At 54.3% G+C, this 26,657-nt stretch overlaps 1 protein-coding gene across 5 annotated transcripts in view; it reads left to right on the top strand.

Moving 5' to 3' along the window:
* Positions 1–26,657, top strand: part of AGAP1 (ArfGAP with GTPase domain, ankyrin repeat and PH domain 1) — a 540,592-nt gene that overhangs the window by 276,373 nt on the left and 237,562 nt on the right. For all 5 annotated transcript variants that reach the window (XM_056820098.1, XM_056820097.1, XM_056820096.1 and 2 more), the window contains exon 7: positions 24,975–25,102. In XM_056820098.1, coding sequence (XP_056676076.1) covers positions 24,975–25,102 — 128 coding nt within the window. The remainder of the gene's footprint in view (positions 1–24,974; positions 25,103–26,657) is intronic.

The following is a 26,657-nucleotide window of genomic DNA, read 5'->3' as shown; positions in this document are numbered from 1 at the left end:
GATGGTGGTGATGAAGATGGTGGTGATGACGACGACGATGGTGGTATGATGATGATGATGGCGGAAGAAAGGAAGGAAAGCATGACGATGGTGGTGGTGATGATGATGGCGGCGGAAGAAAGGAAGGAAAGCATGACTGATGATGGTGGTGATGATGATGATGATGGCTGAAGGAAGGAAAGCATGACAATGGTGGTGATGATGATGATGGCGGAAGAAAGGAAGGAAAGCATGACTGATGATGGTGGTGATGATGATGATGGCGGAAGAAAGGAAGGAAAGCATGATGATGGTGATGGCTGAAGGAAGGAAAGCATTATGATGATGGTGATGATGATGATGGTGGATGAAAGGAAGGAAAGCATGATGATGATGATGGCTGAAGGAAAGCATGATGATGGTGGTGATGATGACGGAAGAAAGGAAGGAAAGCATGATGATGGTGATGGCTGAAGGAAGGAAAGCATGACGACGGTGGTGATGATGAGGGCTGAAGGAAGGAAAGCATGATGAAGATGATGATGATGATGAACGAATGAATGGGCTCGAGACTAATTCCTGGGAAATATTTCTCAAGTTTGTCAGCACCCACCGCAGTGGTTTTTAATTACATGCTTTGTTGCAGCTTCCCGGTAATGATCGTACCTCCTCTGTTTAATTATCCCGCCGCTGACTGATGTCTGTCTCTTGGATGCTCTCGGTTTAGAGGAGCTGACATCCCGCAGGGAAGCCCTCTGAAACGCGCACTTAGCCAACGAGGGAGACGGTAACTTTATTTAGCCGAGCGCTTTGTTATCAATCCCCCCAAACAGCTGCCTAGCCCCAGCGGGAAGGAAATGCGAGAGGAGATGGCATGCAAATCAGCTCTCACATGTAGAGAAAAAGAAGGGAGAGACACAGAGATGGACGGGCAGAGACTGAGATAGACAAAGAGAGGGACAGACAGAGGGCGAGATTCTCTGGGTGGCCCTTTGCCTCCTCTAGGGTGGACAAGTGAGCGCTCTTTTTGGAAGGTGCCACCTAGGTGCCTCGAATGCCCTCAGCTCACGCTCTCAAAGCTTCTGTGGGCCCTGAGGCTTTGGGGGCTCTCTGTACAGTAGTTGGGGTTCGTGCGATGCTGACGAGGCCTCCCGGGGTTTTCAAACGTCCCATCAGCCCTCATGACCAGCCTCTGCCGTGGGTCCTGTTATGAATGCCATTTTGCAGATGAAGAAGTCGAGGCTCGGAGGTGGAATAATAGGACCAGAGCTGAGAGACGAGCTCCTTTGACCGTCTCATTTTACTTAGTGCTGAAGTCCCAGTAGAGCAACCCCCGGCTGCCCTCTTGCCCGTCTTCAGGCCTTTTCAAGGCTTCTGTCCAGTCCCAGCACAAGAGGCTCCCCCAGAATTCCCCTCCCCCATTTTAACAAGGGCGTTATCTGGGGCCAAAGAGCAGAGAGTGCGTGCGTGTGTGCGTGTGCGTGTGTGTGTGTGTGCGTGTGTGTACGTGTGTGCGTGCGTGTGTGTGTGTGTGCATGTGTGTGTGCGTGTGCGTGTGTGTGCGCACTTGGGAGTCCCTGCACGGCCAGCCTCGGGTACCCGGATCAGATGGGCTGCAGGAAGATCTCCCGCATCCTGCCCCGGCCCGCCTGCCTCTCCGATGGGGATGGGGAGGAGGCCGGCTGCCGGCGTGTCATTTGGAGAGCTGCCACGCGGGGGCGCTGTGGCCCCGCAGAGCGCCGGCCTCTCCTCCAGCTCTTTCCCCATTTGCAGCCACAATAAAAGTCAGCTGGTCGGTCCTTTAGAGCCCTTTGGAGCTGCCATCAGACACACTCCATAAAGTGTGAGAAGTTCCTGGATCAGCAGCACTCGGGCCGCGTCAGAGCCGAAGTCCGAGGAGGGCCCCCGCCACACACAGACACGCGTGTGAGGGCACACGCGTGTGCCTGTACACGTGTGTTAGACACACCCGCAGCGAGGACCCCGAGAGGGGGCAGAACTCGGGGCAGCCATAGCAGAACAAACGTGGAAGATGCCCCGAAGACGTCCAGGAGCCTGGCCGGGCTGGGAAAGCGCTCCTGCTTGCTGGCACGGCCCTGCGCTTCCCTTCGTCACCCTCCATCGGCGCCTCGACAGACGGGCTGGGGGGGGCGGAGGAGGAGGGCCTTCGGCTCCCTCCTGGTCTGAGCATATTCTGACTGGGGAATTCTCTGGGCCTGTGCAAAGAGGGGCTCAGGCTGGGGGGCCCCTGTGGCCCCATCACCAGTGGGGCTCCCTCGACCCCGTCACCAGTGGGGATCCCTGTGGCCCCGTCACCAGTGGGGCTCCCTCGACCCCGTCACCAGTGAGGATCCCCCGTGGACCCGTCACCAGTGGGGATCCCTGTGGCCCCGTCACCAGTGGGGATCCCCGTGGCCCCATCACCAGTGGGGATCCCCGTGGCCCCGTCACCAGTGGGGATCCCTGTGGCCCCGTCACCAGTGAGGATCCCCCGTGGCCCCGTCACCAGTGGGGATCCCCGTGGCCCCGTCACCAGTGAGGATCCCCCGTGGCCCCGTCACCAGTGGGGCTCCCTCGACCCCGTCACCAGTGGGGATCCCTGTGGCCCCGTCACCAGTGGGGCTCCCTCGTCACCAGTGGGGATCCCCCGTGGCCCCGTCACCAGTGGGGATCCCCGTGGCCCCGTCACCAGTGGGGGCCCCCGCGTCGACGGAGTGACGACGAGGAGGACGGCGCGGTGCAGGGGCGGCGCTAAAAGCTGGGGACACGACGCAGGCCCAGAGGACGGTCAGCCGTGCCCGCTCTCGGGGGCAGAGCCAGGCACAAGGGGGAAATGTGTGCCCAGGACCGTGCCAGTGGGGGGAGGGGAGCGAAGGCCGCCCAGGGAGGCTCAGGAGGGGGGAGCCTGGCCGAGGGCTCTTCCCTGGCGAGCTGCCTTTGGGGAGCCCCAGCAGGGAGGAGGCTTCAGCCCCGCGTCTGCCCGTGACCCGGGCCAGCCGGCCGGTGGCCTCGCAGGGGGGCAAGCAGGGTGCAGTGACTTGCCCAGGGTCACGCCTCCCACAGAGGCCTGCGGCTGGCTTTGAGCTCGGGGAGACGCCCCCTCCTCAGCGGTGCCTCCCCCGGCCGGCCGCTCCTGCTGCTGTCCAGCCATTTGGCCGTCCTGTAAGAAGCGGCGTCTGAGGGCCGGCGCGTCCCCCCCCCCCCCTGGCCCCCCCCCCCAGCAGCACAGCCGCTAAGAAGCCTTGCCGGGTCTTCGGCCTCCGGGCTTCTGAGGACGTTGTCAGCGCGGCCGCCCGGAGGGGGCTTGTCCTCCGGCGGGGCAGACCCTGGGAGGAGGCGGCGCCCCCCGGGCCCCCCCCAGCTCAGGGGAGCCGCGGCCTGACTCGGCAGGGGCGGTTTGCCGGCCGGGGGGGCCGCTGGGCGGCAGTTGGTGGTCCTGAGCCTTCCCAGCAGGGGCTGCCCCCTTAGTGGGGGTCTGGGCGGGGATGGAGGCCGGAGCGCGCAGGCCTCGGGCTCCCGACCCCCACGAGCTCTGGCCTTGCCGGCCCCCCGGGCCCAGTGGCAGTTGGTCGGCGGTTGGTGGTGGGGACGCCGAGGCAGGTAAGAGGCCGCCTGGGCGGAGATCGCTCCCTCCGGGGTGGGAGGGGGGCGGGGCGTCCGCAGGGTGCAGGCCCCTCCCACTGCCACCTGGGGGGGCTCCTGGACAGCCGCCTGCCTCGTGGCTGCCAGCTGGAAGGGGGGGGCCAAGGGGGGAGGGGTGCTGCCCCTCCCGGGCCAGGCGGTGAAGCTGGGCCCCTCCCGCAGCCCCTCCCCCAGCTTCGGCTCCCCCCAGCCCCGCCCGGGGTCCTTGCACGGAAGAGGGGCAGCAGGAAGGGCCAGAGCAACCCCCAGGCCAGAGCCCAGGAGGCAAAGCCGAGCATGGGGGCTCCGTCTTCTGGGGCCCGGCCCGACCTCCCTCCCTGCAGGGCCCTCAGGCAGCCTCCCCAGGCAGCCCACAGTGGAGAGGCCAGTGGGGGCTCCGCCCCAAGCCGCACTAAGCCAGGAAGAGGCCCAAGAGCCAGAAAAGGGAGGCGGCTCCGTGTGGAGGCCAGAGGCCGGCCTCTGGCCGAGGAGTCCCAGCCTGAAGAGCAGAGCCGGGCGCCTCTGGGGCTGCTCTTCCTGGCTCCGGACACAGCCTGAGACCCCGCTGGAGAGGCCCTCCGGCCCCGCCGTGTCCTCCGGGCGGCCCTCCAGCCGGGGCGGCAGCTCCGATCCTCCTGCCCAGCCTCTGGGGCCACATTTCCCTCCTTGTAAAGCGGGAGGGAGGAGGCTGGCCTTGGTGGCCCTCGTGGCGGCTCCCTGCAAGCCCCGGCAGGCTCGTGGGCTCCGTCCAGGGCCCTCCGCCAGGGGCCGGCGCTGCTGGGGGCGCCTCCGGCCAAGCTCCCCTCAGATGCTGGGCGAATCCGTTCATTTAGGTGAAATAAGCGGTAACCGACCGGCCGCGCCTCCCCAAGACGGGATGCCTTAATGCGCTGCGTCCATTTTAATTTGAAAGCCACACGTAATTAAATTAGGCATCAAGTGGATATGATGGAAAGCGGAAGAGCCGGTGCCCTCCCGGGGCCGTGAGCCGCATCCAGTCGATCCGTCGCCCTCTTCCTCTGGGGGTCCCCCCTGCCGTGGGGGGCACGTGGGGGGCGGCTGACTGCCAGGGGAGTGCGCAGGGCCCTGGGTGTCCCGGGGGAAGCCAGCGATGGCGGTGGGTTGGGGGCCTCCCTGGGAAGCCTTCCGGAGCTCCCAGGAGTGGGAGGTCATGTATATTCCTGCCCCAGCGGGCCGCGGGGCCGCTCCGCGGACCAAGAGGCAGACCTGGCCAAGGGACGTCCCAGGTTCCATTGTGGCCTCAGACGCTTCCCAGCGCGGTGACCCTGGACCAGTCATGGAACCCCGTGTGCCTCTGCCTCAAGGGGGAGGGGAGGGGGAATCCGTGACAAACGAGCAGACTAGGGAAGTGTTTAAACTCTTCCCCCCGACGTGTACATCATAAAACAAGAATCAAAGGAGCTCCGAGGAGGGTTCCGAGTCTATTCCTCAGCCCGCGTTCATCAACAGGAAACCCGATTCCAGGGCTTACCTGGCTCTGTCACAGGCCCTGCTTTCAAAACGCTCCGAAGGCTCTTTTGCCTTCTCTCCGCCCGCCCCGAGAGTGCCATCTTGGGCGCTCCCGGAGCCCGTCCTGTCTGGCACTGCATCCCGGGGGGCGGCTCCTCGGGTCCCACGGCTCTTCCTCTCCCTCTCCATTTCCCTTTTCATGGATGATTTCTTCCCATTGTCAAGAAATTCACCTGTTTATTCTCAGCCCTTCCCTTCGCCTCCCCGGCAAGCCATTTTTATTCCGGTCATCTTTGCTAATTAAATTAATGGCCATTGGCTCGAGGCGTGAGACTGCCGGCTGCAGGGTGACCGCCCCCCCCCCCAGCACGCCCCCGCCAGCCCCATCGCGGCAGAGTTGCATTCGGCTGTCTCCGGGTCCGCGGGATGAGTTGAAAGGCGGTGATGGGCTCATTTTTCCCTTCTCCCTTTAAGCCATTCGTCTTGGCGCTTCCTGCCTGCTGCCTCCGTGGGCTCTTCACTCACCTCGCCTGGAGAGACACTGATTTGCATGCAAGCTTCATCATCCCCTCCCCCTCCGACAGCGCGGTGCCGGGTGGAGGGCGGGCTTGAATGGCGTCTTAGCCCCTCGGCCCCGCTCCGGCCCTTCTCTGAGGCGCTCACCGAGGCCGGCCCCAGAGATCCGCCGGGCGGCCGGGACGGGCTGCGCCTCGCTCCTAGGGAGGCCAGCCGCATCCCTGACACTGAGCACTTGGGGGTGTCCTCCGGGACGTCCAGGCAATGGAAACTGGGGAGGACGATGTAGCATTCGGAGGACCGGACACGCCGCGGGCTCGGCGCAAACCTCTGCCCTTTGCCAGCCTGACGACTCCCCTGTGCCCAGGGGGAGACGCGGCCGTCCAGCCTGCTCCGTAGGGTCATCGCGAGGACCATCCGGAGCGCTTGGTGAACCAGGAAGCCCTGCGGGCGGCCGGCCTCGTAGGCACTGTTTCGAGTGGTCGGGTTGGCCTGGCCCACGGCCAGACGTACGACTCGCACCCGGGGCCTCCGGGTCCGACTCTCGCCGTCTCCCCGCTGAATGGGCTCCATCGTGGCCGTGGCAGCCTTTGGGGAGGCCCAGCGTCTGCGTGCCGTCACTCCTGCCTTTTCCTGTCGCTGCCCTCCTTCCTTGTGGGCCGTCGTGGGCCGTCTGAGCTGTTATTTGTTTCATTCAAAAGGAGAAAATGGCACCCGTTCACCGGACGTCCCCATCCTTGCTGCAGAAAGCGTTCGGCCCGATTCCTGTCCAGGCAGACGCGCGTTCGGCTGAGGACGAGAGAGGGAGACGCGGTGACAAAGAAGCCGTCTCTCCAGAAGTTTCTATAACTCAGCAGGGTGGGAAGGGGGCGCCATCTTGGTTGTCTGGCCCCTAAACTCTTGCCGCGTCACCTCTTCACCTCAGACTTGTCCAAACCTGGAGAAACTACATTAAAGTGGGCCTGGCGTCGGGAGGACCTGAATTCAAATTTGGCTGCACACAATGACTGGTCATCTAAGCCTGAGCAAGTCTCTGACTTGTTTGCCTCAGTTTCTTCCACTGTAAAATGGGTATAATGATAGCATGTATTTTCCAGAGTTGGTATGAGGCAAGATTATAGTTGTAAAGTACTTTGCATGGCGCCTGGCATATAGCCGTTGCTATAGGAACGTTAGTGATTCTGATCATACAGATGGCAGGTGTGAGAAATTAAATTTAGGTTTTATGTTAAATATGAGAATTCTATAGTAATATTATGGTCGCTACCATAAAGATATTATAACTGAAATCAAAAATGACTTTAGTAGCTTTATTTACAAAGAGGTAGAAAGAGCAGAAATGGAGAAAAGTAGCTAAAGAGACAGGTTTTAACAAGCCTACTAGGCCTTCTCCAGTGAGGCTTCCCCATGTCCGGTGGTGTCTTCAGCTAGAGTTCCACCTATGCAGCCTCCTCCAAAGCCAAAGCAGGGATCTCTGGAACCAATCTCTCCAGAAGCCAGGAAAAGAAGGCCAGCTACTCACCCACCCAAGACCAACTCCAGAGGAGAAGACCAAAGGCCAAGTCCAAAGGAGAAGATCCTGCAGCCGTCTTCCAAGAAGCAGTCCAAGGACAAAGGTTGAAGCTCCCCTTGACAGGAAGTTCAGAACTTTTTATAGTCTTTTCCCCACATCACTTCCTGCCCCTCCCTCCACTTTACAGGAACCAATTGCAGTCTTTCGATTGGCCTCGCACTGCCCAGCGGCAGGTCAGCTGCCTCTGGAGTTGTCACCCACTTTAGTAAGTGACTTACAAACTCTTTTACTTAGGGCTAACAGGGGTGTTTAAGGTTTTGACTGATTATTGCTTATTGATAGACAAAGAAAGTTTGATTCCCTCTTCACACAGGTCCTTGGCCTAATATCAGTCAGTCAATACGCATTTATGAACCACCAGCTGTGTGCCAGTCGCTTGTCCATCAGTTCATTGGTCAGTGGGTCGATGGCTTTCTAGAATGCTTGAGGACGTGTCGATTTGGACCCACTTGTAGCCCAAAGGACGTGCCCAGGCCTGGGAGGACGGCCCGGTTCTCTTTGGTCATTTCCAGACTGAACGTCCAGCGGCATCCTTGAGTCCTCCATGACTGTCCGTCCATCGACAAGCGTTTATTAAGCCCTTCTTCTGCGCCGGAATAAGAAGTAGAGACACGGAAGCCGCCCTGCCTCCCAGAGCTTGGGATGGAGGCGGCATCCTCGTGGATAAGCCAACCCAGAATGAACACGAGGCGTTGGTCTATCGGCTGGTAACGGGCCGCCCGAGAGAGGAGGCGGAGGTGGGAGGGAGGTCAGAGCGCCATGTAGAGGGGGCCAGGAAGCGGCGGAGGGCGGGAAAAGCCAAGCCACGGCTTCCACGTCGGATCCTGGAGCTTAGGGGGAGCCCCGGGAGTCCCCTCAGCGAGGAGTGGCAAGGCGCTGCCCACGGGAAGAGGAGTCAGAGGAGACCGGAAATGGGCATCAGGGAGAAGGAGGGATCCAGGAGCACGTGAGGGTTCAAGCCCGGCGGGAGAAGGTGAATCGACGAGCTCTGTGTGGATTGCCCAGGAAAGAACGGGCAGAGGGAAGGCTCGGGATTAGAGGGGTGAGGAAAGCGTCCCGTAGAAGGAGAGGTTTTTCGGTAGGACCTAAAGGAAGGCAGGAGGGAGGTCAGGAGGGGGAGGGGGGACGTTCGGTGCCGGGGGGCAGCTGAGACTCGGAGGGCTCGTTCGTGGGGCAGCGCGGGGGCAAGGCAGAAGGAGGCTGCGCTGTGAAGCGCGTAGAATGCCCAACAGGAGGCTTTCGGTCTGTTCCTGGAAGCCGTGAGGAGCCAGAGCGGGCATCGCCATCCCCATTGTGCAGATGAGAAGCCTGAGGCCGAGGGAAAGTGGCCCGGCCAGTTACCCGGCCAGTGAGCGTCAGACCTTTACCAAAAATGGGCAAATGGGCAGCCTTAGGGGTCAGCCGTTGGTCCCTGCAAATCCGGAGCTCTAGCCGCTGGGCTCTCCGGCTCCCCATCCATGGCTGGTGGATGCCTGTACAAGGGCGCTTCTCCCTGTGTGTCCCGTGGCTCCTTTGGCGCTTCATGAGCACTTGAGTCTGATGCCCTCTCTGGGGGCCCCCCCCCGGCCTTGGGGCAGCACTCGGAAGCCCCCCCACGTTCCCGTCCTGGCCCCCCCTTCCCGCCCTGGCCCCCCCCCCCTTCCCGCCCTGGCCCCCCCCGTTCCCGCCCTGCCCCCCCACCCAGTTCCCGCCCTGCCCCCCCGTTCCCACCCTGGCCCCCCCCCCCCCCGTTCTCGCCCTGCCCCCCCCCCCGTTCCCGCCCTGCCCCCGTTCCGTCCTGCCTTGACTTTGCTCCGTCCTGAAGGTAACTGTTTATTACGGTCGGCATTTAAATCCCCCGATTAATAGGAGCAATTAAACAATAGCTTCATTTCCAGCAAATTAACAGCCCTGCGAGGTAATTGCGACATAAATGAAGATAAATTTGTTTTAATACAACGAGATAAAAAAGAATGCAGACAAGAATGGAATCTCGGAGGAAAAATCCCGGCTTGATTATCTCAGGGACCCTCGGGGGGTGGGAACCAGGGTGGCTCTGCGTCCGTGCGTCCGTCCGTGCGTCCGTCTCTCCCTCTCGTCGCCCTCCTCCCTCGGGGCTCCTCCCGCCACTCGGCAGTGCCTGCTGAGCCTTTCCTTGCCCGACCAGTCTGGCCTCAGAAGCCTGGAGCGTTCACCGGGGCTCAGCCATCACCTTGGGCGGTCTGCATGAGCGTGCCCCGAGCGTGCCCCGAGCGTGCCGCTGGCCTCGAGTTCAGGTTCAGAGAGCCCCCGCCGGGGGGCCCCACTCGCCAGCCCCTCCGAGGACAAGCCGCCGAAGCCCCTACCTCGGCCGGGCCGCGGGGGGCGCAGAAAGAGGCGGGAGACGTCTGTCCTCACCCTGTGCCGGGGAGATGGGGCGGACGGACCGACGGACGGACAGGTCGACGTCACGTAGATACTTATCGCCTTCCCTAGTCGATCCTCAGAGGTATGATTTATGCTGGAGATGTGCACGTCTAGAGAGGACAAATAGGAAATCACGAAGAGCGGGGCGGCCCTGCAATGAGCAGGAGTTTGGGAAGGCTTCCTGTAGGAGGTGAGATCTTAATTAGGCCTTGAAGTTGGATCCGAAGAGGGAGAGCATTCCAGGCAGGGGGACGGAGCGGGAGGATTCCCAGAACTAAAGGATGGGAGGGCTTCCTGGAGGAAGAGGCAGGAGGCCAGTCACAGGGTCCGGGGGGCAACGGAGAAGCTGAACCCTGGGAACGGCAAGGCACGTGGCCTCAGATAGATGAGGGAGTGGGATGCAGGCCATGGCTTTTGAGCACTGACCGTCCAGGGCCAGGCTTGCGTCTGGTGGCTGGAGCCACAAAGCCCAATCTAGGCCGGGCCTGCTTTCAGATGCTGGTTGTGACCTTGGAGAAATCCCTTCTGCTGCCTGGACGCTCATTTCCTCCTCTACGAAGGAGAGCTGCTCCCTCCCAGTCTGAGGTCCTTAGGGGGGGCCAGTCAGGGAGGGGCACCAGATGGGACCCATCCTGCGGCCTTGCCCGTGTGGCGAGACGAGACTGGACGAGCTGCTGTCGCTGCTCAGAGCAGCCCGACGTGTCCTTGGACCAGAGCCGCTCCATGAAAGCTCGGCTTGGGGGGTGCTTGTTGTCCGCGTTGCTGTGGGAGGTCCGAAGAGCAGGACCCCCAAAGAACAAGACCCCCGAAGAGCAGGACCCCCAAAGAACAAGACCCCCGAAGAGCAGGACCCCCGAAGAACAAGACCTCTGAAGAGCAGGACCCCCGAAGAGCAGGACCCCCGAAGAGCAGGACCCCCGAAGAACAAGACCTCTGAAGAACAAGACCTCTGAAGAGCAGGACCCCCGAAGAGCAGGACCCCCGAAGAGCAGGACCTCTGAAGAGCAGGACCCCCGAAGAACAAGACCCCCGAAGAGCAGGACCCCCGAAGAACAAGACCTCTGAAGAGCAGGACCCCCGAAGAGCAGGACCCCCGAAGAGCAGGACCCCCGAAGAACAAGACCTCTGAAGAACAAGACCTCTGAAGAGCAGGACCCCCGAAGAGCAGGACCCCCGAAGAGCAGGACCTCTGAAGAGCAGGACCCCCGAAGAACAAGACCCCCGAAGAGCAGGACCCCCGAAGAGCAGGACCCCCGAAGAACAAGACCCCCGAAGAGCAGGACCCCCGAAGAGCAGGACCCCCAAAGAGCAGGACCCCCAAAGAGCAGGACCCCCGAAGAACAAGACCCCCGAAGAGCAGGACCCCCAAAGAGCAGGACCCCCAAAGAGCAGGACCCCCAAAGAGCAGGACCCCCGAAGAGCAGGACCCCCGCCCCATCCCATCTCCGTCTCTTGTTCCTTGGTGACGCCAAACTAGCGGCTTCATGCCGGGGTCTCCCTTGCTCCTGCACCGCGTCTGGAGAGCTTCTTCCAGGCCCAAACCTGTGACTCCTTGTAGGATGGGGGAAGAGCGGAAGAGTCCAGACCGGAATCCGCTGCTGAATTCCCACTTCGGGGGGCTTTTCATCTCCACGAGGGGGCCCGGCACAGACTGGCTGCAGAAGTGATGCTTGATAAGAACTTCAGAACGGCAGAGGCTGCTCGACTCGGGCTCCTCGTCTCACGGATGTGGCGGGGACTCCAAGCCAGGGACTCGGCGAGTCGAATCATTTGCCCAGAGGCTCACAGGGGCAGACCCAGAACTTGAACCCAGGGTCTTTGACCGGAATTGGGCTCTTCCTCGGCCCCGTGTTTGGCGGCCCAGACACTGAGAAGTCAAAGAAAGCAAGACTTCCTTGATTCTCCTGGTGAGACAGTGGGAAGAAGTGCTCAGAGATGTGCCCTTTGACTGAGGCAAGCAGAAGGTTCTGCCAAGAATCCATGCTGGCGGTGGGACCTTAGAAGACCCAAGTTCTTAAGTCCCTGCCGGCCTACCGTCCCCATTCAGGAATTCAGGCAGTTCTTCTCCCAGATTGTCCTCCTTGTTGCATTTGCTCTGACAAGGACCGGGACCAGCCCAGGAACTCCTCCCAGGCGGCCATTACCATTTGGGGGGGGGGGTGTCCCTGGCTGGGGGGCAGCAGATCTCCCTGCCTGTCCTGGTGAGAATCTCCTCCCTGGCTCTGCCCACACTGCCTGGATCTGGTCTCTGTCCGTGGTGCTGAACTGGTCCCAGCTAGAGTGGGGGAAGGAGAGAGCTGAGGCAAGACTCCCCTCTCTGCTCGAGGGACAGAAGGAATCTGGGGCTCCCTGGTCCAAAGTCATCATTTTGCGGTTGGGGAGGCTTTGGCCGAGAGGGCGCCTGATGTCCAGACTAGGCAGCGAGCTGCCGTGGGTGTCCCGGCGTGCTCAGCCCCTTCCGCAGAACTAGCTTCTTGAGGGGAGACGGTGCTTGTTCCATGTTCTTGGCTGGCACCCAGCACGGTCCTTGGCATAAAGTAGGCGCTGAGTAAATATTGATTCGTAGGGTCACAGGCTTAGAGCTAGAAGGGCGTGTGGAGCCCATCTGGTCCAAAATGCCCCTATTTCCCAGGAGAGGAAACGGAGGTCCAGGGATAGGCTATAGCCTTGCCCACATCATGCCTCAGTAAGTATCAGAGGGGCTATTTGAACCCTGGGCCTCTGGCTCTGCCCCCAGGCTACCTCTCCTCGTCACCATGCAGGTAACCTGGAGGTCATCCAGGCTAACACTTCATTTTCCACACGAGGAAACTTGGGTCCCAGGGAGTAAAAATGACTTGTCCAAGGTCGAAGAAGGGAGTAAGTGATGGGGGCAGGTTTTGAACCCAGGACACTTGCCTTGGCATTCAGAGCCCTTAACACCACTGAATTGAATTGGAGCCTAGGGAAAGAAAGAGAGCTCAGTGGTTGTGTACCCCCACATCAGTACTTACTCTGTCCCTCGTTCTCCTGTCCTTAATTCTCATTGAGCATCTGCAGGACGGAGCCCGATTCCCTGGCGCCTAGTGGCCCTGAACAGTTTGGTGAAGGACTGCCTGCCTTAGGTGTGGAGCATCTGCCTGAGCTGGCCCCATTCACAGTCCCCCGGTAACACCAGTTCCTTAAGGAAGGATTCTTGTGCTTGCATCCATGGGGTCCAGAAAGTAGCAGATGCTTCTAGATGTTAACTGAGCTACATACCAAGTGAGACCAACAAGCGTCATTTAAGCATTTACTGTGTGCCAGCCAGGTGGGCCTGGGGTCAGGGGCACTTGCCTTCTGGAGAGCCAGGCTGGCCCCAAGACCCTTGTTGGTTGTGTGACCATGGACAAGTCACTTAACCCTGTCTGCCTCCGTTTCCTTACCTGTAAAAAAAGCTGGAGAAGGAAAGGGCGAAGCACTCTAGCCCAGCATCAATTCCAAGAAACCCCCAGTGAGGTCACAAAGAGTCTGGCACGACGGATCAGGGCTCTGTCAGGTCCTGGGGATAAAAACAAAAGCAGGCGACTTTTTAAAAGAGGAAGGTGGGCCATCAAAGAGTGCGAGAGTAGGCGGCTCCCGGTCAGTCGAGAGGGGCCTGAGAGACTCGGGAGGGAGGCCCAGAGACGGGCAGACCGGATGCAGCAGCTCTTTCCCTGGAAGGCTGCAGCGTTGCCCTGCCAAAGGGCTCAGAACTAGGGAGGAAATGCAGGGTGGGTTTTTGACACCAAAATTGACACCGGTTTTGCTCCATTAATAAAATGGAGGCGCGCTTTCAGAGAGGGCAGGGATGGGAAAGGGGGACCAAAACCCTCAAGAATGACCAGATCTCAGTCAATTAATGACCATTTCTGAAGAGCTTCTTGGGCGCAGGAGCTGTGCTGAGGGCTGAGCTACAAAGAATGAAAAAACAAGAACAGCCTTGCCCTCCAAGAGCTTATACCCTACTGGAGAAGACAGCGTGCAAGTGATGTGGCACGTGCCAGCTGCAGAAGGAGTACATGGAGGGGCAGCTGGGTGGCACAGTAGATAGAGCACCCAGCCTGGAGGGAGGAGGACTTGGGTTCAAATCTGGCCTCTGACACTTCTAGCTGTGTGGCTGGGCAGCTCACCTAACCCCACTTGCCTGGCCCTTACCACCCTTCTAAGACACAAGGGAAGCGGCTTGTTTTTAAGATGTTGTGGAAGATTATGTCGTAGGAGGAGGAAGGTAGAAGGCAGGATTTGAGAGCTGAGCGGAATCTTAAAAGGAGGCAGGGAAGCTGGACGGCCGTGCGAGGAGGGAGAGCATTCTGGGCAGGAGGGATAGCCAGTGGGAAGGCACAGAGTTGGGAGATGGAGGCACGGGATTATGGGGAGGGCAGGAGGAGGGGCCGCAGCACGAAGAGATTTCAATGGCAGATCCATCACTTCCTTCGAGGGGTATCCAATGTAAGAAGGCTGGGCAGGAGGAGGGGCCGCGGCACGAGATTTCAATGGCAGATCCATCGCTTCCTTCTCCAAGCCTCCATTTTCTCTTGGGGGTTGGACTAACCTGCCTTCCAGTCCCAGGACTCTGATCTTCAGAGGTTTCAGAAACTCGATCTGTGATGTTCTGAGAACAGGGAACTACCAGGGAGGCCAGCCACTCTACACCTGCAGATCAGCACCTTATACTCTTAAGAGATTTGGCTGGGACAGAGAGAAGGGATGTGGTTTGTCTAGGATCACGTAACCACTATGAATCAGAGGCAGGACTTGAACTTGGGACTTCCTGCTTCCTGTATTGACGGCATGCCATTTCATAAAAAAAAATAACTGCCACTTACAACAATAGCCCTTCAGAGTGCTCAAAGCCATCCCCTCACAAGAGCCGTGTGGGCTTCCAGTGCAGGGCTCATTCTGGATGAGGACAGGGATGCCACCCAGATGACGCAGCTTGTCTCCAGTGCCCCCTCCAGGGACTGGTGAAGGATTCGAGCCCAGGCTCGGCTACTCTTCCTACTACTCCACGTTGCCTCTCCATAATGGCTGGATGGACTGTGTGTTCCATTGGAAAAGATAAAAGGAATTATGGGCACAATTTGCCTTTGATACGTTAGTTTAAAGTTCCAGAGATGGCAATAAAATAGACGCACACAGAGAAGTTTCAGTGATGGCTGTTTTCCCTAAATATGTCTCCCAAACCAATAAATAAGGATATACTATGCTTTAAAAAGAGCGTTTTGACAGAGTTATTAAGGCTAAAATGGACTCTTTTGGAGAGCGCTGCACAGCCTCTTGTTTAAAATCAAATGCTGCCGTTAATGTTTCCTTTTTGACAAACATTTTAATTTTATGGCCCATTCTTGTTAATGCTTTGCTCATAACATGTGTAATTGCCAAATAAATTTCCTTTTATTGAACAGTTATTTATTATAAACATAGGCCATTATTTTATTTCCATGCAATAAAGAAATAGGCTATTGTAGATCAAGGGGAAGCCACAGACGATGCCTTATATGGTGCTCCGCAAAGCCTTTGTACAAGTCTTTCCCTCGTGGCTATGTCAGAGGAAGATGGGTGGCACGTTGGCCCAGTGGGGTGGCTTTATAGGTGGGAGAAGAGTGGGACGTGGGACGTATTTCCAGATCTCCACTTTGCTGTTTATGCCTATGTGACCATGAGCAAGTCTCTTAGCCTCTGTGGGCCTCGGTTTCCTTCTCTGTCAAATGAGAGGGTCCTGTGATAAGCTGGAATGATGTACCAGATTTAAGATATTTCTTTTGACTCTTGAAGGGTCCATATTTTCCTCAGCACTAGATACAGGTAGTGCCTCCTCTCGGGCTTAGTAGGTGCTTTTTTTCAGAGCTGCAGTGGACGAAGCCTTCTTTAACCTGGGGCCAGCCCGCCGACGACCCTTCCCAAGCAGAGCCAGCCTCATCCCCAGACAAGTGATGAAGGGCCCCGGACTGAACTGTGCGTGACTGACCTCTTGGGCTTGTGCCCCACCGGCCTCGGGCGGCCTCCTGTCCGTGACGAGATACCACGGGAGGGTTTTCTGGAACAACGTGTGCAATAAGATCTAGAATAAAAAGACATATGAAGGCCTTTGCTTGGTTTTAGAAAGTCAAAAAAGAAAAAAGTCTTAAAGTAAATGACGCAATGCCATATGGCAGGGTCTTGGGCATCTTTTTGGTGTGGCTCCAGAGATCAGAACTAGGATAAATGGGTAGAAATTCCAAAGAAAGAGATTTTGCCTCAGTGTTCAAGAGAGCCTTCTGGCAGCCAAGGTTGGGCAAAAACAGCGTGGCTGGCTTCCCCCTGAGTCATTTCCCCGTCACTAGAAGTATTTAAATGGAATCTGGGTGATTGCTGTTGGGGAAGCAATTCAAAAATCAGATGGTGATTTGGATGCGGTGACTTCGAAGGCCCTTTCAGAGAGCAGGAGCACATAGAGGAGGTCCAAGAGCAGGTATTGTTGAATGGAATAGATGGCTTATCAAAGTGGTAGTCATTTTTTTAGTGAAGAAAATGAAATAATAGTCAGACCTAATTCCATTTTTTTGTTTTTCAACTAAAAGTAGTTTAAAAATTAATAATAATTGCTGGCTTTTTCCTAGAACATGCACACTTTCATTTTCCTCATATTATCTTAGTTATAACAACTTAAGTATCACAACTGCACTGACAGGTCAGTATTATCCTCTTTCCCATTTTATAGGTGAGGCAACTGAAGCCAGGAGCTAGTTGATAACTTGCTCAGGGCCACACAGCTAGTAGGAAGAATCTGGGGTAGCATTTGAACTTGGCTCTTCCTGGTTCCAGCTTCAAGGGTCAGTTCCTGCAGCCAAATAACCATCTCGGATCTCTGATGGCGCTGAGATGTCATCACTGTGGGAGTTCCACCAATGCTGGCAGTTGGCTCTATCCATGGCTGCTGTCTTGCTCTCTAGGCCTTCCTCACTTCCTCTGGACAGCTTGGGCACATGGATTTTTAACAAAATGGGAAAACGCCAGGTTCATCGCAGGGTGCAAGATTGTCCTACATTGGTGCGGCGTCGCCTCCCATTTCCCATCCTTCCCAGGAGTGAAGCATGCTAGTTAGAAGTCTTCCGCAGAGATGGGGCTTGGGGTTCATCTTCGGTGTTTATTGCCCATCTTTGGTACTTACGGTAGAGAGTTTTGTTCATTTGCTCCTCTTCTCAGCCTTTTATTCCTTCTCCAGAAAACAATTTCCAAAATGTTACACTAGAAATCAAATCGAAATAGATGATTGTTAAGAACTGTGATTTATGCCAGATTCCATTCAAAAGAAAAGACATTCTTGGAATCTACACGCTGCTTGTAGTCAAACCGTGAAATCATGGCATGCTAACTCGTTTATAGGACTTTGTGTCTAGTGGTTGTTTTTTACTGAAATTTTAAAAAGTACTCCCCATGCTTCATCTTGGCCAGGAGGGGATCCAGGGTTCTTGAGCCTGTGGCAATGGGGGCTCAGCTTTGAAGGTTCCAATCCATCTGAACGTGACTTGAGGGCAGGTGACTTGGCAAATGACTTATCTGAGGCCCAGCTAAGTTTGGGAATGGTCATGGATTGGGGGCCACAGTAACCGATGAAAAAGACTGTTTTCCTGTTCAGCCTTCTGTGCTGAATCTCCCCACCCCTTCTGGGTCCTCTGAGGCTCTTTCTTGGCTTTCCTTTAGTGCCTGCCCACCTTCTCCAGGAGGCCTTTGCCTATCATTCCAGGATTTATTTATTGATACTTGAATGGATTTTGTACTTCTTGAAGCACTTATTGCATCCTAGTGAGCAATGTAGGAGCCTGTGTTTTTATCTTCTCTTTTTGCTGGTCTAAGTTTTCTGAGGTCAGAAATAATGGCTTCTATGAATTTTGCTTAATAAAAAGCCCACTGTCTCTGGAATGAGAGGCCCTGGGTTAAAATCCTGCCTCTAGGGGATAGCTAGGTGTCTCCATGGATTGAGAGTCAGGCCAAGATGCAGGACGTCCTGGATTCAAATCTGGCCTTAGACACTTCCTATTTGGGTGACCCTGGGCAAGTCACTTAACTCCCATTGCTTTAACATTCTTCTGTCTTGGAACCAATACACAGTATGGATTCTAAGACAGAAGATAAAGTTTTAAAAAAAAATTGTGCCTGTAACACTCACTTGCTGAGTGACCTTGAGCAAGGCATCTGACCTTTTCAGGCCTCAGTTTCCTCATCTGCAAAATGAGAGGGTTGGACTGGGTCGCTTTCAAGATGAAGTCTATGACCCTTAGCATCTGTCTAGTAGTCTACAATCCATTTGTTGTTTTTTTAAACCTTTCCATCGTAGCATAAAATCTAAGAAGAACAGCAAAAGCTAGACAGAGTGAAGAGACTTGTTCGAGGTTAGATTTGAACCCAGGTCCTCGGAACTCCAGGCCCAGCACTCTGTCCACTGTGCTACCTCGCAGCTCCTATCCAATCATTCAATAAGCATTTATTTAGAAATGCAAAGACAAAAATGAAACGGCTCCTCATCACAGAGCTTGCAGAAAGACAGCCTAGCAACAGAGAAATAAATAGGGCTCCGCTCCGGGGCCCTCCGTCTCTGGGCTCTCCGGGGCTGCGGTGCTCACAAACAGAATGGGAAAAGGAAGGAAAAGGAGACTTTTCTGCTGTAACTTGGCAAAAATGGAATGTGCGTGGGGAGAAGATGGGAATGGGAATGGGGCGGTGAGCTAGTTCCACGTGGTGCCCACCAGGTGGCGCCCTGAGCCTGAGCGAGCCTGGCTTGGAGCCTGGAGCTGTTCCTCTGCCCCAGGCAGGGTTGCTAACTGGGGCAGAGGGTCAGGGCTTTCCTCTGGATGCGCCTGGGATTCCACTGTCATTTTGGAATTCTCCCACTCCTGCTTGTCCCGCTTCATTCCAAGCGTGTCCCCTGCCATTCCTGGCAGTTTTCCCATGCCAACAAGCACTGGGTTGGTCCCAGGATAGGGGAGCGAGTGCTTTCCATCGTGAGTCAGTCAATGAACAAGCACTCATCCTGCCGGCCTGCTACGTGAGAGCCAGGAGGACCTGAATTCAAGACTCCTCTGAAGCACTGACTGTCCAGAGAAGGTGAGGCACGCAGTGGTAGAAGGACTTCCCTCCCTGGGAGTTCCTTTCGTAAATGTATTCGTACTTGCTGCCCTTTGCTGTGTGCTAGCAGTACAAGAGTCCCTCTGGCCATGGACCCTACCTCAGCCCCATCTGTAAAATGGGGGCATGTTCTAGATCAGCCAAGATCGTAGACCCCAGGCGCCTTCCGAGGGGTAAGATGGCCCACATCCCCTTCCCTGGCGGGACTTTAGCCTCCTGCACTCTTTCCTATATTCGTCAAAGTAGATGCCCATCAGAGGGAGAATAACCAAGCACGTTGTTCTACCGGAGTGGAACGTGCCCAAGAGAAAATGGAACCCGACCTTAAGGAGACCCCCGAGGAAGCCATGAGGAGGAAGGGGCCTCCCTAAGAGGAGCTGGGGTGGAAATCAAGGCCGAGAGAGTATGGTTGGATAGAGAAGAGGGTCATGGAACTCGATAGAGACAAAAGCATCCAGAAGAAGGAACTGACCAACGGTGCCAACTGAGTGAAAGCTTTAAGGAAGCAAATTTAGGCAAAGAAAAATCTCTGAACACTCCAAGCTCTCCAGAAGGAGCTAGAACCCAAGCGCCGCTGCCTTGAGAGATGGAGATCTTCAAGGAGGGCCGACTGGCTCCTTCTTGGGAACGTGGCACAGGGCGTTCGTACTCATTTTTGTTGGCCTCGATGGCCTCTGAGGTCCGGCTGGGATCCTGAAATGTCTCTCCGTCTTATACCCCATCAGTCATCTAATTAACTGTCCATCCTTCAATATCTAAGGATCAGAAGGCTCGGACAGGGGATGACTCATCCGAGGTGGCCCCGCTGATGAGTAACTGATTGAATCTAAGACCCCGACCCCTGATCCAGCCCTCACTGCCCTCTACCGTACTGCCTCTTCACCTGTGTCCGTCCATCCCCAGCAGAGCAGATGGCCGGAGGTCTTCATGCCGCCTGGTACTGCTCCAGATGACCCTGAACCTCCCTTCAGCCTCCTCCGTGCCTCGTTGGGAAGAAAGCTTTCTTCTCTGGCGTCCTTTACTGGTTCGCTTTTTCAGTGTTGTCCCTCCGATAGCTTGGAGGTGCCAAGGAAGCTGCTGGCTCCCTCCGCCATTAGCCCTTCAGTTCCATTCCGGCTGGGCCTCTAAATCAATGGGAGGGAGGCAAGAGGAAGCTGGCTCTCTTTTGATGAACTCCACCGTGGGGTGAATTTCTTAATCAGGACCTCATCAGATGGGAATCTGAGGGAAGTCTGTCAAAGCAAAGACTTCTTTCCGAATTAGCGCCAAGTAATAACTGGAGGAAGCCAACACTTAACCTCCAAGCGTTACCTGGACGGCATCCGTTTGTGCTCCTGATCTGGACTTAGCCAGCCGGCAAACTCTTTCTTGTGTGCGGGGTCATGATGAGGGGTTACTCCAGATCAAGGGGTCCTCCTGTACTTTGACTGTCTCATTATTTCAAGAGTTATTGAAGGGACTCGGTGTGGTGAGGCTAATGGCAGTTCCACTCATCTCCTTCCACGGCAGTGACCTTTGTGACCGCCACGCACCCTTCCCAAGGCTTCCCTTTCAATCAGCAGCAGAGCCGTGAGAATTCGGCGTCTGGTAGCTGGAGAGGGACTTTCCAAACAGATGCACAGCCATCTACACCTAGTTGGCCTTGGACTCTGTGGGAGCCTCTCCCTGTGTGGCCTCCACATTGCTGACCCTATCTTTGGTCATCTCCGTTATCTTATCAATAGCAGCCCCTTGAGGCTTTTCAACAAAAGAATTTTGGCATTCAGATCTCTGTTTTGGGAACTTGCCTCTTTCTCCTTTAACAGGAAACTTATGCTGGATTTTAGAGCAGCAAATAAGTGGAAGGGACTGGGCCAAGGTCACATTGCTAACGCTTCCCAGGCAGGATTCAAACTAGTGGTTCTGGCTCAGTAAGTGGCCTCTTATCCAGGGGAGCTGCCTTTCACCAGAGGATTGTGCTTCCTTTAACATGCAAAACTTGGGGCTTTTGTTGGATGGTCAAAATCAAACTTTGAAGTGACACAAGTCAATTATTTTCTTCCCATTTCATTCACAAAAAAGTAATTGGGGAGATTTTATTCCTCCTGAATATTTATCATTTAGCTTTCATTTGAGTTATGTTCTCAGATTTAGTCATTCATTTCCCTTGGTTAAGCAGATATTTCAGATGCTCATTGCACAGCATTGTAAAGTCTAGTTTCTAGCAGAGCTGCCTCTTGTTTTTAAGAAGAGTTTCCTGGAGAGCCCCAACACCCAGGAAATGGGGCCTCACAAGGAGATCTTGGTGCCCCGGCTCAGTTCAGCAAGTAGAGTTGTCGGCACGTAGTAAGTGTTCAATAAATGTGTGTCGAACAAACTCATGAATGAACTGATGGAAAGGAGAGATTGTGATGGAAGTGAATGAGGCATCGCCTTCGGGAGGGAAACTGAAGATAAAAACACTGGCAGTGGCTTTCTGTTTCTCACAATTGTCCTCAGCTAAACGCTGGGCTCTGGCACATCCCTGAACTTGTCCCGTCCTGCCCTACCTCTTTTCCTTTGCTCTGGGACATCCTTCAATACCCTCCTCCAATGCCACCCTCTCTAAGCATTGAGCCCTCCTTCACGGTACCAACTGGGGATGACGTCTCCTTTCCAGATTTCTCCTAACATGTCACTGATCCATCTTCTGTGCCCTCCCTGAAGGCCTTGAAATGGGAACTTGATGAGAATGGGTGCCATGTCTCATTTCCCTATTAAATTTAGGAGACACTTGAATGAATGAATGAATGAATGAATGAATGAATGAATGAATGAATGAATGAATGAATGAATGAACGAACAAGGGTCCCTAGCTATATGTGGTGCTTGTACTGGATGCCTGTGGTCATAGAAACAACCTTTGCCTGCCGAGATCCTCAAATTGGAACCGGGATTCCAAGGTCAAATTAAGATCTATGCATTCTTTCCTTCTTTCAGTCAGCAAACATTGACAGCTTTCTGGATACAAATGCTTTATTCAAATTGAACTCAAAGGATCCTCTTGTTTTGGGCTTTCAGGTCATATGAGTAAATGACCAGTTGAAGAATAATTGGGGAAGGGGGAAGAATGACTGTATTTTCCCTTAACTTGAGTGAAACCATTTTGGAATAATAGTGTATGTGGACCATCGTATCTGACACTGTTTTATATTCCTTCACTCCATTTCTTAGGAAAGCCAACCAAAGGGCAGATTAGAAAATTGCCATATAATATATGGCAATTTATATATAACAAATAGAACAAACATTGGCCCTTCGGGCTAGGGACTGACCTTTTTCGAGTCCCAGATGACCCCCTCCCCCTCCCAAGAATCTTTGGGAGTGCTCACCTGCCCCTCAGAGACACTTTGCTCCACGTTCCAGCTCATCTTCCCTCTTGCTTGGCTTGTAATAGGGTGCGGAGTGAAGCCTTTTACTGACTTGTACTCTAGTTTTCTTGCCACAAAACAGGGAAGCACGCACAGACTTTCCTGCTTAATTGGAAGAATTACACTGTTGTGTCATTTATTCTTGCTCTCACTGAATAGATTTCCAAGCACAGTTTGAAGTAGGCCAAGTCGTGTGTTTAAGTCTGTCCAGCGCTGAGCAGGACCAGCAATGGCACCAGAAGGCTGCTTAAGGAGGCCGTTTGCGAATGCTAATGAGGAGACAGCTGTCACATTTTCAGTTCAGATCGGCACTACTTGGGGCACAAACATATGTTTAGTTTCATTCATTCGTGGGGAGATGTCAGAGTCCAAGAGCTTCCGATTTCTTAACCTTAAGTCGACTCCAAGAAAGTATTTGTAACTGACTTCAAGTATTTCTGTGGGGAAAATGGTGTCTGATTTTCAGGCAGTAAAAATTTAAACGCGGCAAGACTGTAATTTTCAGGCTGGGCATTAAAAAAGTCTTCTAGGTAAGATCATCTATAACAGATCTAGGAAGAGATATTCTTGTTATGCAGTATTTTAAAGAGCCTTCTCCTCATCCGTGTGAATATTCCCCTTCCTAGTGCACGTTGTGAACCCTTGACCATTCCATTCGGGGACAACTCTTCATTGGTTGCTCCTTATCTCCCTGTTTCCATGATTTCCTTGGTGTGGGTGGAAATATTTACATCTCTGCTTTCTCCTCTGGGCTCGTCTTGTCCATGGCCTTCCCTCAATCTTCCAGTGAGTCCTTGGACTAGAATCAGAAGAACCTCAGAAGTCCCATTTCATAAAGGAGAAAATGAACTCCTCAATGGGTTAAATGACTCCTTAAAGGTCACACATAGCATCCTGATGGAAGCTCAGAAACCATCTGGTCTACTCCCCTCATTTTATGGATAAGGAAACGGAGCCCTAGAGAAATCATAGGATCTATGTCTAGAGCTGTAAGGGAACCCAGACCATCTAGCCTAGTGCCTTGGTTCTAAAAGGAAGACACTTGACTCCCATCGAGATGAAGGAACTTAGACAAAAGAACTAGACTCAAGGAGAAGAGGTAGGAATGGTGCTTCACCACTCTTATTCCATGACCAACATTTTTTTATTGCAACTAGAGAGAAGATATTTATGATTTGGTTCATTTTCTTTTTTTTTTTTCAGAGAGGTAAGATGAGGCTAAGTGGGAATGGCATTTCATTTTTGGTCCTAAAAAAAGAGATTGAGGGTCATAGTAGAGAAGATCCCCAGAATTCATTAATATGGGAGAAACTTCAGGGCCCAAAAACTGCTCTCACCGCAGCCAATCCAGCAAGGTGTCAATGACAGCCTTAGTTACTTGGGGCATTGGGATGTTAAGCCAATAGCATCTGAGATGGGATGGGAACTTGGGTCTCCCCAACTACAAGGTTAGATGCTCTGTTCACTAGCGTCCCTGTGCCAAACATGGCTCTCCTTATTGTCAGTGTAGCTGAACAACAAAGGAACTATCATGGGAGACTCTGGGATTTTCTTCTCCTCCATTCATTCCACTTTTGATGTTGCACTCAGATTTTTCTTCCTGCCTATTGCCTACCTCTTTCTTCCCATTTCCCACTGGGAGCAGCAGGCCATCGGTTTGCATTTCAGACTAAGTAAAATTAGATTCAGTTCTTGATTTCCCACTAACACCGCCTTCCCTGGTCTCCCCATCTCAGAGGAGACAGATACTCCATAAGGTGTCTCGGGAACTTCAGCTTCCATCACTCGGGTGCTACATTCTCCAAGAGCTTTAAAAATCCAAGTTGAAGCACTCATCAGCCGAAGTGGTTGCTCTGTCTCCCGTTGATTGAAATTAAACTGAAGTGGGCTCCGTGGCCCAAAACGTGTTCTTCCTTTTTCCAGAAATGTGTTAATAAGGGTGGCATCCAGCATTCCTGCGCTTTCATCTTTCAACTTTGGGTCTGAATGCAGACCTTGCCATCTATCCTGGAGACAGCTATGTAGCTGCCGTTAGAACCTGACCTTAGATTTGCTCTTTGCATTGCTATAATGATTTTAAAAATATTCTAATATATGTCTCCGACGATCTGCGATCAATACACCGATGGTTCTGGGATGACAGAGTGCTGCGATATTCCTCTGTAATTTAAAGATGATTAGCTGATGGAGGTTATGATCAATACCCTACAGAAAGATAAATTAATTGATATCATCCTTTCAGGATGATAAGGGGCCTATCGGAGGCGGGTTGTGACTAATGAAGCTGCTTCCTCATCTATACGGGTCATTTTTTACATGTTGTATTCTCACTAAATCATAGTTATGCCATCATTCATTTACATGGAAAACATAAGCTGCAGACAAACCCAGTTCCTTATTAAAATGATCTTCATTTGAAAAGAAATTGTCTGCAAACACTAGTGAACAATATCTCCAAAGTTATAATATATTACTGGGGGGGGGGGGTCCTCTTCATTTGCATAAGCCTTTTCAAAAAAAGCTGAATAAGACAGCAGGGATTGAATACTGTTAAACTTAATTACAGCAGGTCCCTAAAGACTGCATTATATCCATTCAAGCCCAAATTGTCGTTATTCTCTTGCAGTGACACCTCTTGGTGTCACAAGAACTGTCTAATTGCTGGCTTCCTTTCCAATTAGCTTTCCGGAGAACCTGTATTTCTGGAGCAGGATGGCTCTATTGATTGAGGGGAAGTTCGCAAGTACTGAAGCAGGGATAGGTTTGAAAAAGAAAAGTTCTGGGGAAGGATTTTGCTCCTCTTTCCTGCCCTGGTCAGGGGCATGAGAAGAGTAATTCTTCCAGACTTCTCAGAGGGCCTCTGTGCTTGCTTTAGGGATTCACTTCATCTGACATTTGCCGCTGATACAATTTTATGCTTTTTCCCCACCCCACAGTTGCACAGAAGATTGTGGCCACCAGGAAGAAGCAACAACTTTCCATAGGACCCTGCAAGTCCTTGCCGAACTCCCCCAGCCACTCCTCTGTGTGCTCAGCCCAGGTCTCTGCCGTGCACATCAGTCAGGTGAGCCAAAGAACCCCCAGGGGCAAGCAAGCAAAAGCGGGGCACCACCTAAGTTCCCCCCAGATCTTCACACATATTGTTTGCAGGCTTCACTTCTGCTTAGTGCTGGGACCTCCACTGGCTCCTTTGTAATTGACTTGTTGTCACTTTCAGGGTCTGCTCAGCGATTGGCTGCTGGGCTTTATTTTTATTTGTCAGTTACTTGGTTGGGAATGTCCCTTTGGGCTCTCCTTCCCTCGGTGGGTGGAGCCAAGTGGTGTGAAAGTGCTCTAGGTCTTCTGCCATCATCCCCCTGGAAGAGCTCTCGGGGCTCCTCCACTGAAGGGATCGGAGTTCTCGGGAGGATGGCCTCCTCTCCCTTCCCTGGCCAAGCCGCAGCTTTATTTAGAGGAGCGCCGAGGCCGGGGGGCCGGGAGGCAGCCCCGGTTTCCTTTGGCTCCGCTCTGATGCCTCCAAAGGCCTTCGACTTCCTGTGGAGGCTGGGGAGGGAAGCCTGGGCCGCCAGGACACCGTGCCGGGCCAGGATGTCAGGGAGGGAGGCCCGAGAAGGCTTCACCCGTGCCCCTTGGTTAAAGCCACCACCTTCTGGGCCAGATAGGAAATGACTTCCGTTGGGGTACTGACGGAAAGTTGGCAGTGTGCTTTCCCTGCGTTATCCCATGGGAGCCCTCCTGGCCGAGAGGTAGGTGCTCACACGCAACTATTTTACAGATGAGGAAACTGAGGCCCCGAGTCCCAAAGCACGCAACTCCAAGGAAGAACCTGAGCCCAGGTCTGATGCCGGATACACGAGCCCAAGAGAGAAAAGGGTGTTAGGATGTCCTCCTGCCTAGGAAATCCAAATGGCCGTTGGCATCAGGCAGGGCGAGGGAAGGGGCTCTGGCGGCCTTGCACACCATCCAGCATTTACTGGGCACACACAGTGGGCCTGGCACCCTACTAGGCTCTGGGGGGAGAGAACCGGAGAGGAAGGAGCCCTTGCCCTCTGGAAGGAAGATCTGTGTGTTTATATACATACACAGATACAAGTATATGCAGAGTCCAGAGGAAAGACTTCGACTGAGAGTTGCAGTTCTTCTGCCGGTTTGTGAGGGGAACCCTGGAGCTTCCCCCGACCCTGAGAGGCCACATCCTGATGCTATTAGAACTGTAGCAGCCATTTGCAGGAAAGAAGAGGGAAGGGCTCATCCGGTGGGAGACCCTGAGCCGAAAGGGACCTTAGAGGCCGTCTGCTCATGCCCCCATTTCATAGGTGGGGAAACTAAGGCCCACAAGGCAGGTGACTTGCCCACCACCACTGGCGGAGGGCCAAAAGAGGGATTCCACCTGCCGCCCCCAATTCCCGACCCAGCACCCCCGCGCTAGTCCAGGCCAGCTCATGTCTCCTTGTTTCTTCATGACACAAGTGAAGAGGGAGTTGATAGACTTTAGAGAGGGCCCAAAGAAGCATTTTGTGCCGGGCCAGAGTGGGGACGGGACTGGCCCTTGGGCAGATATCGGCGAGATTCTTGAGCCTGTGTCCGAGCTCTGGTCTGCACTCGAGGCTTCTCTGGTC

This window comes from Monodelphis domestica, chromosome 2 (assembly GCF_027887165.1).
Source record: "Monodelphis domestica isolate mMonDom1 chromosome 2, mMonDom1.pri, whole genome shotgun sequence".
Classification (NCBI taxonomy): Eukaryota; Metazoa; Chordata; class Mammalia; order Didelphimorphia; family Didelphidae; genus Monodelphis; species Monodelphis domestica.
This window is presented reverse-complemented; position numbering and strand designations above follow the sequence as displayed.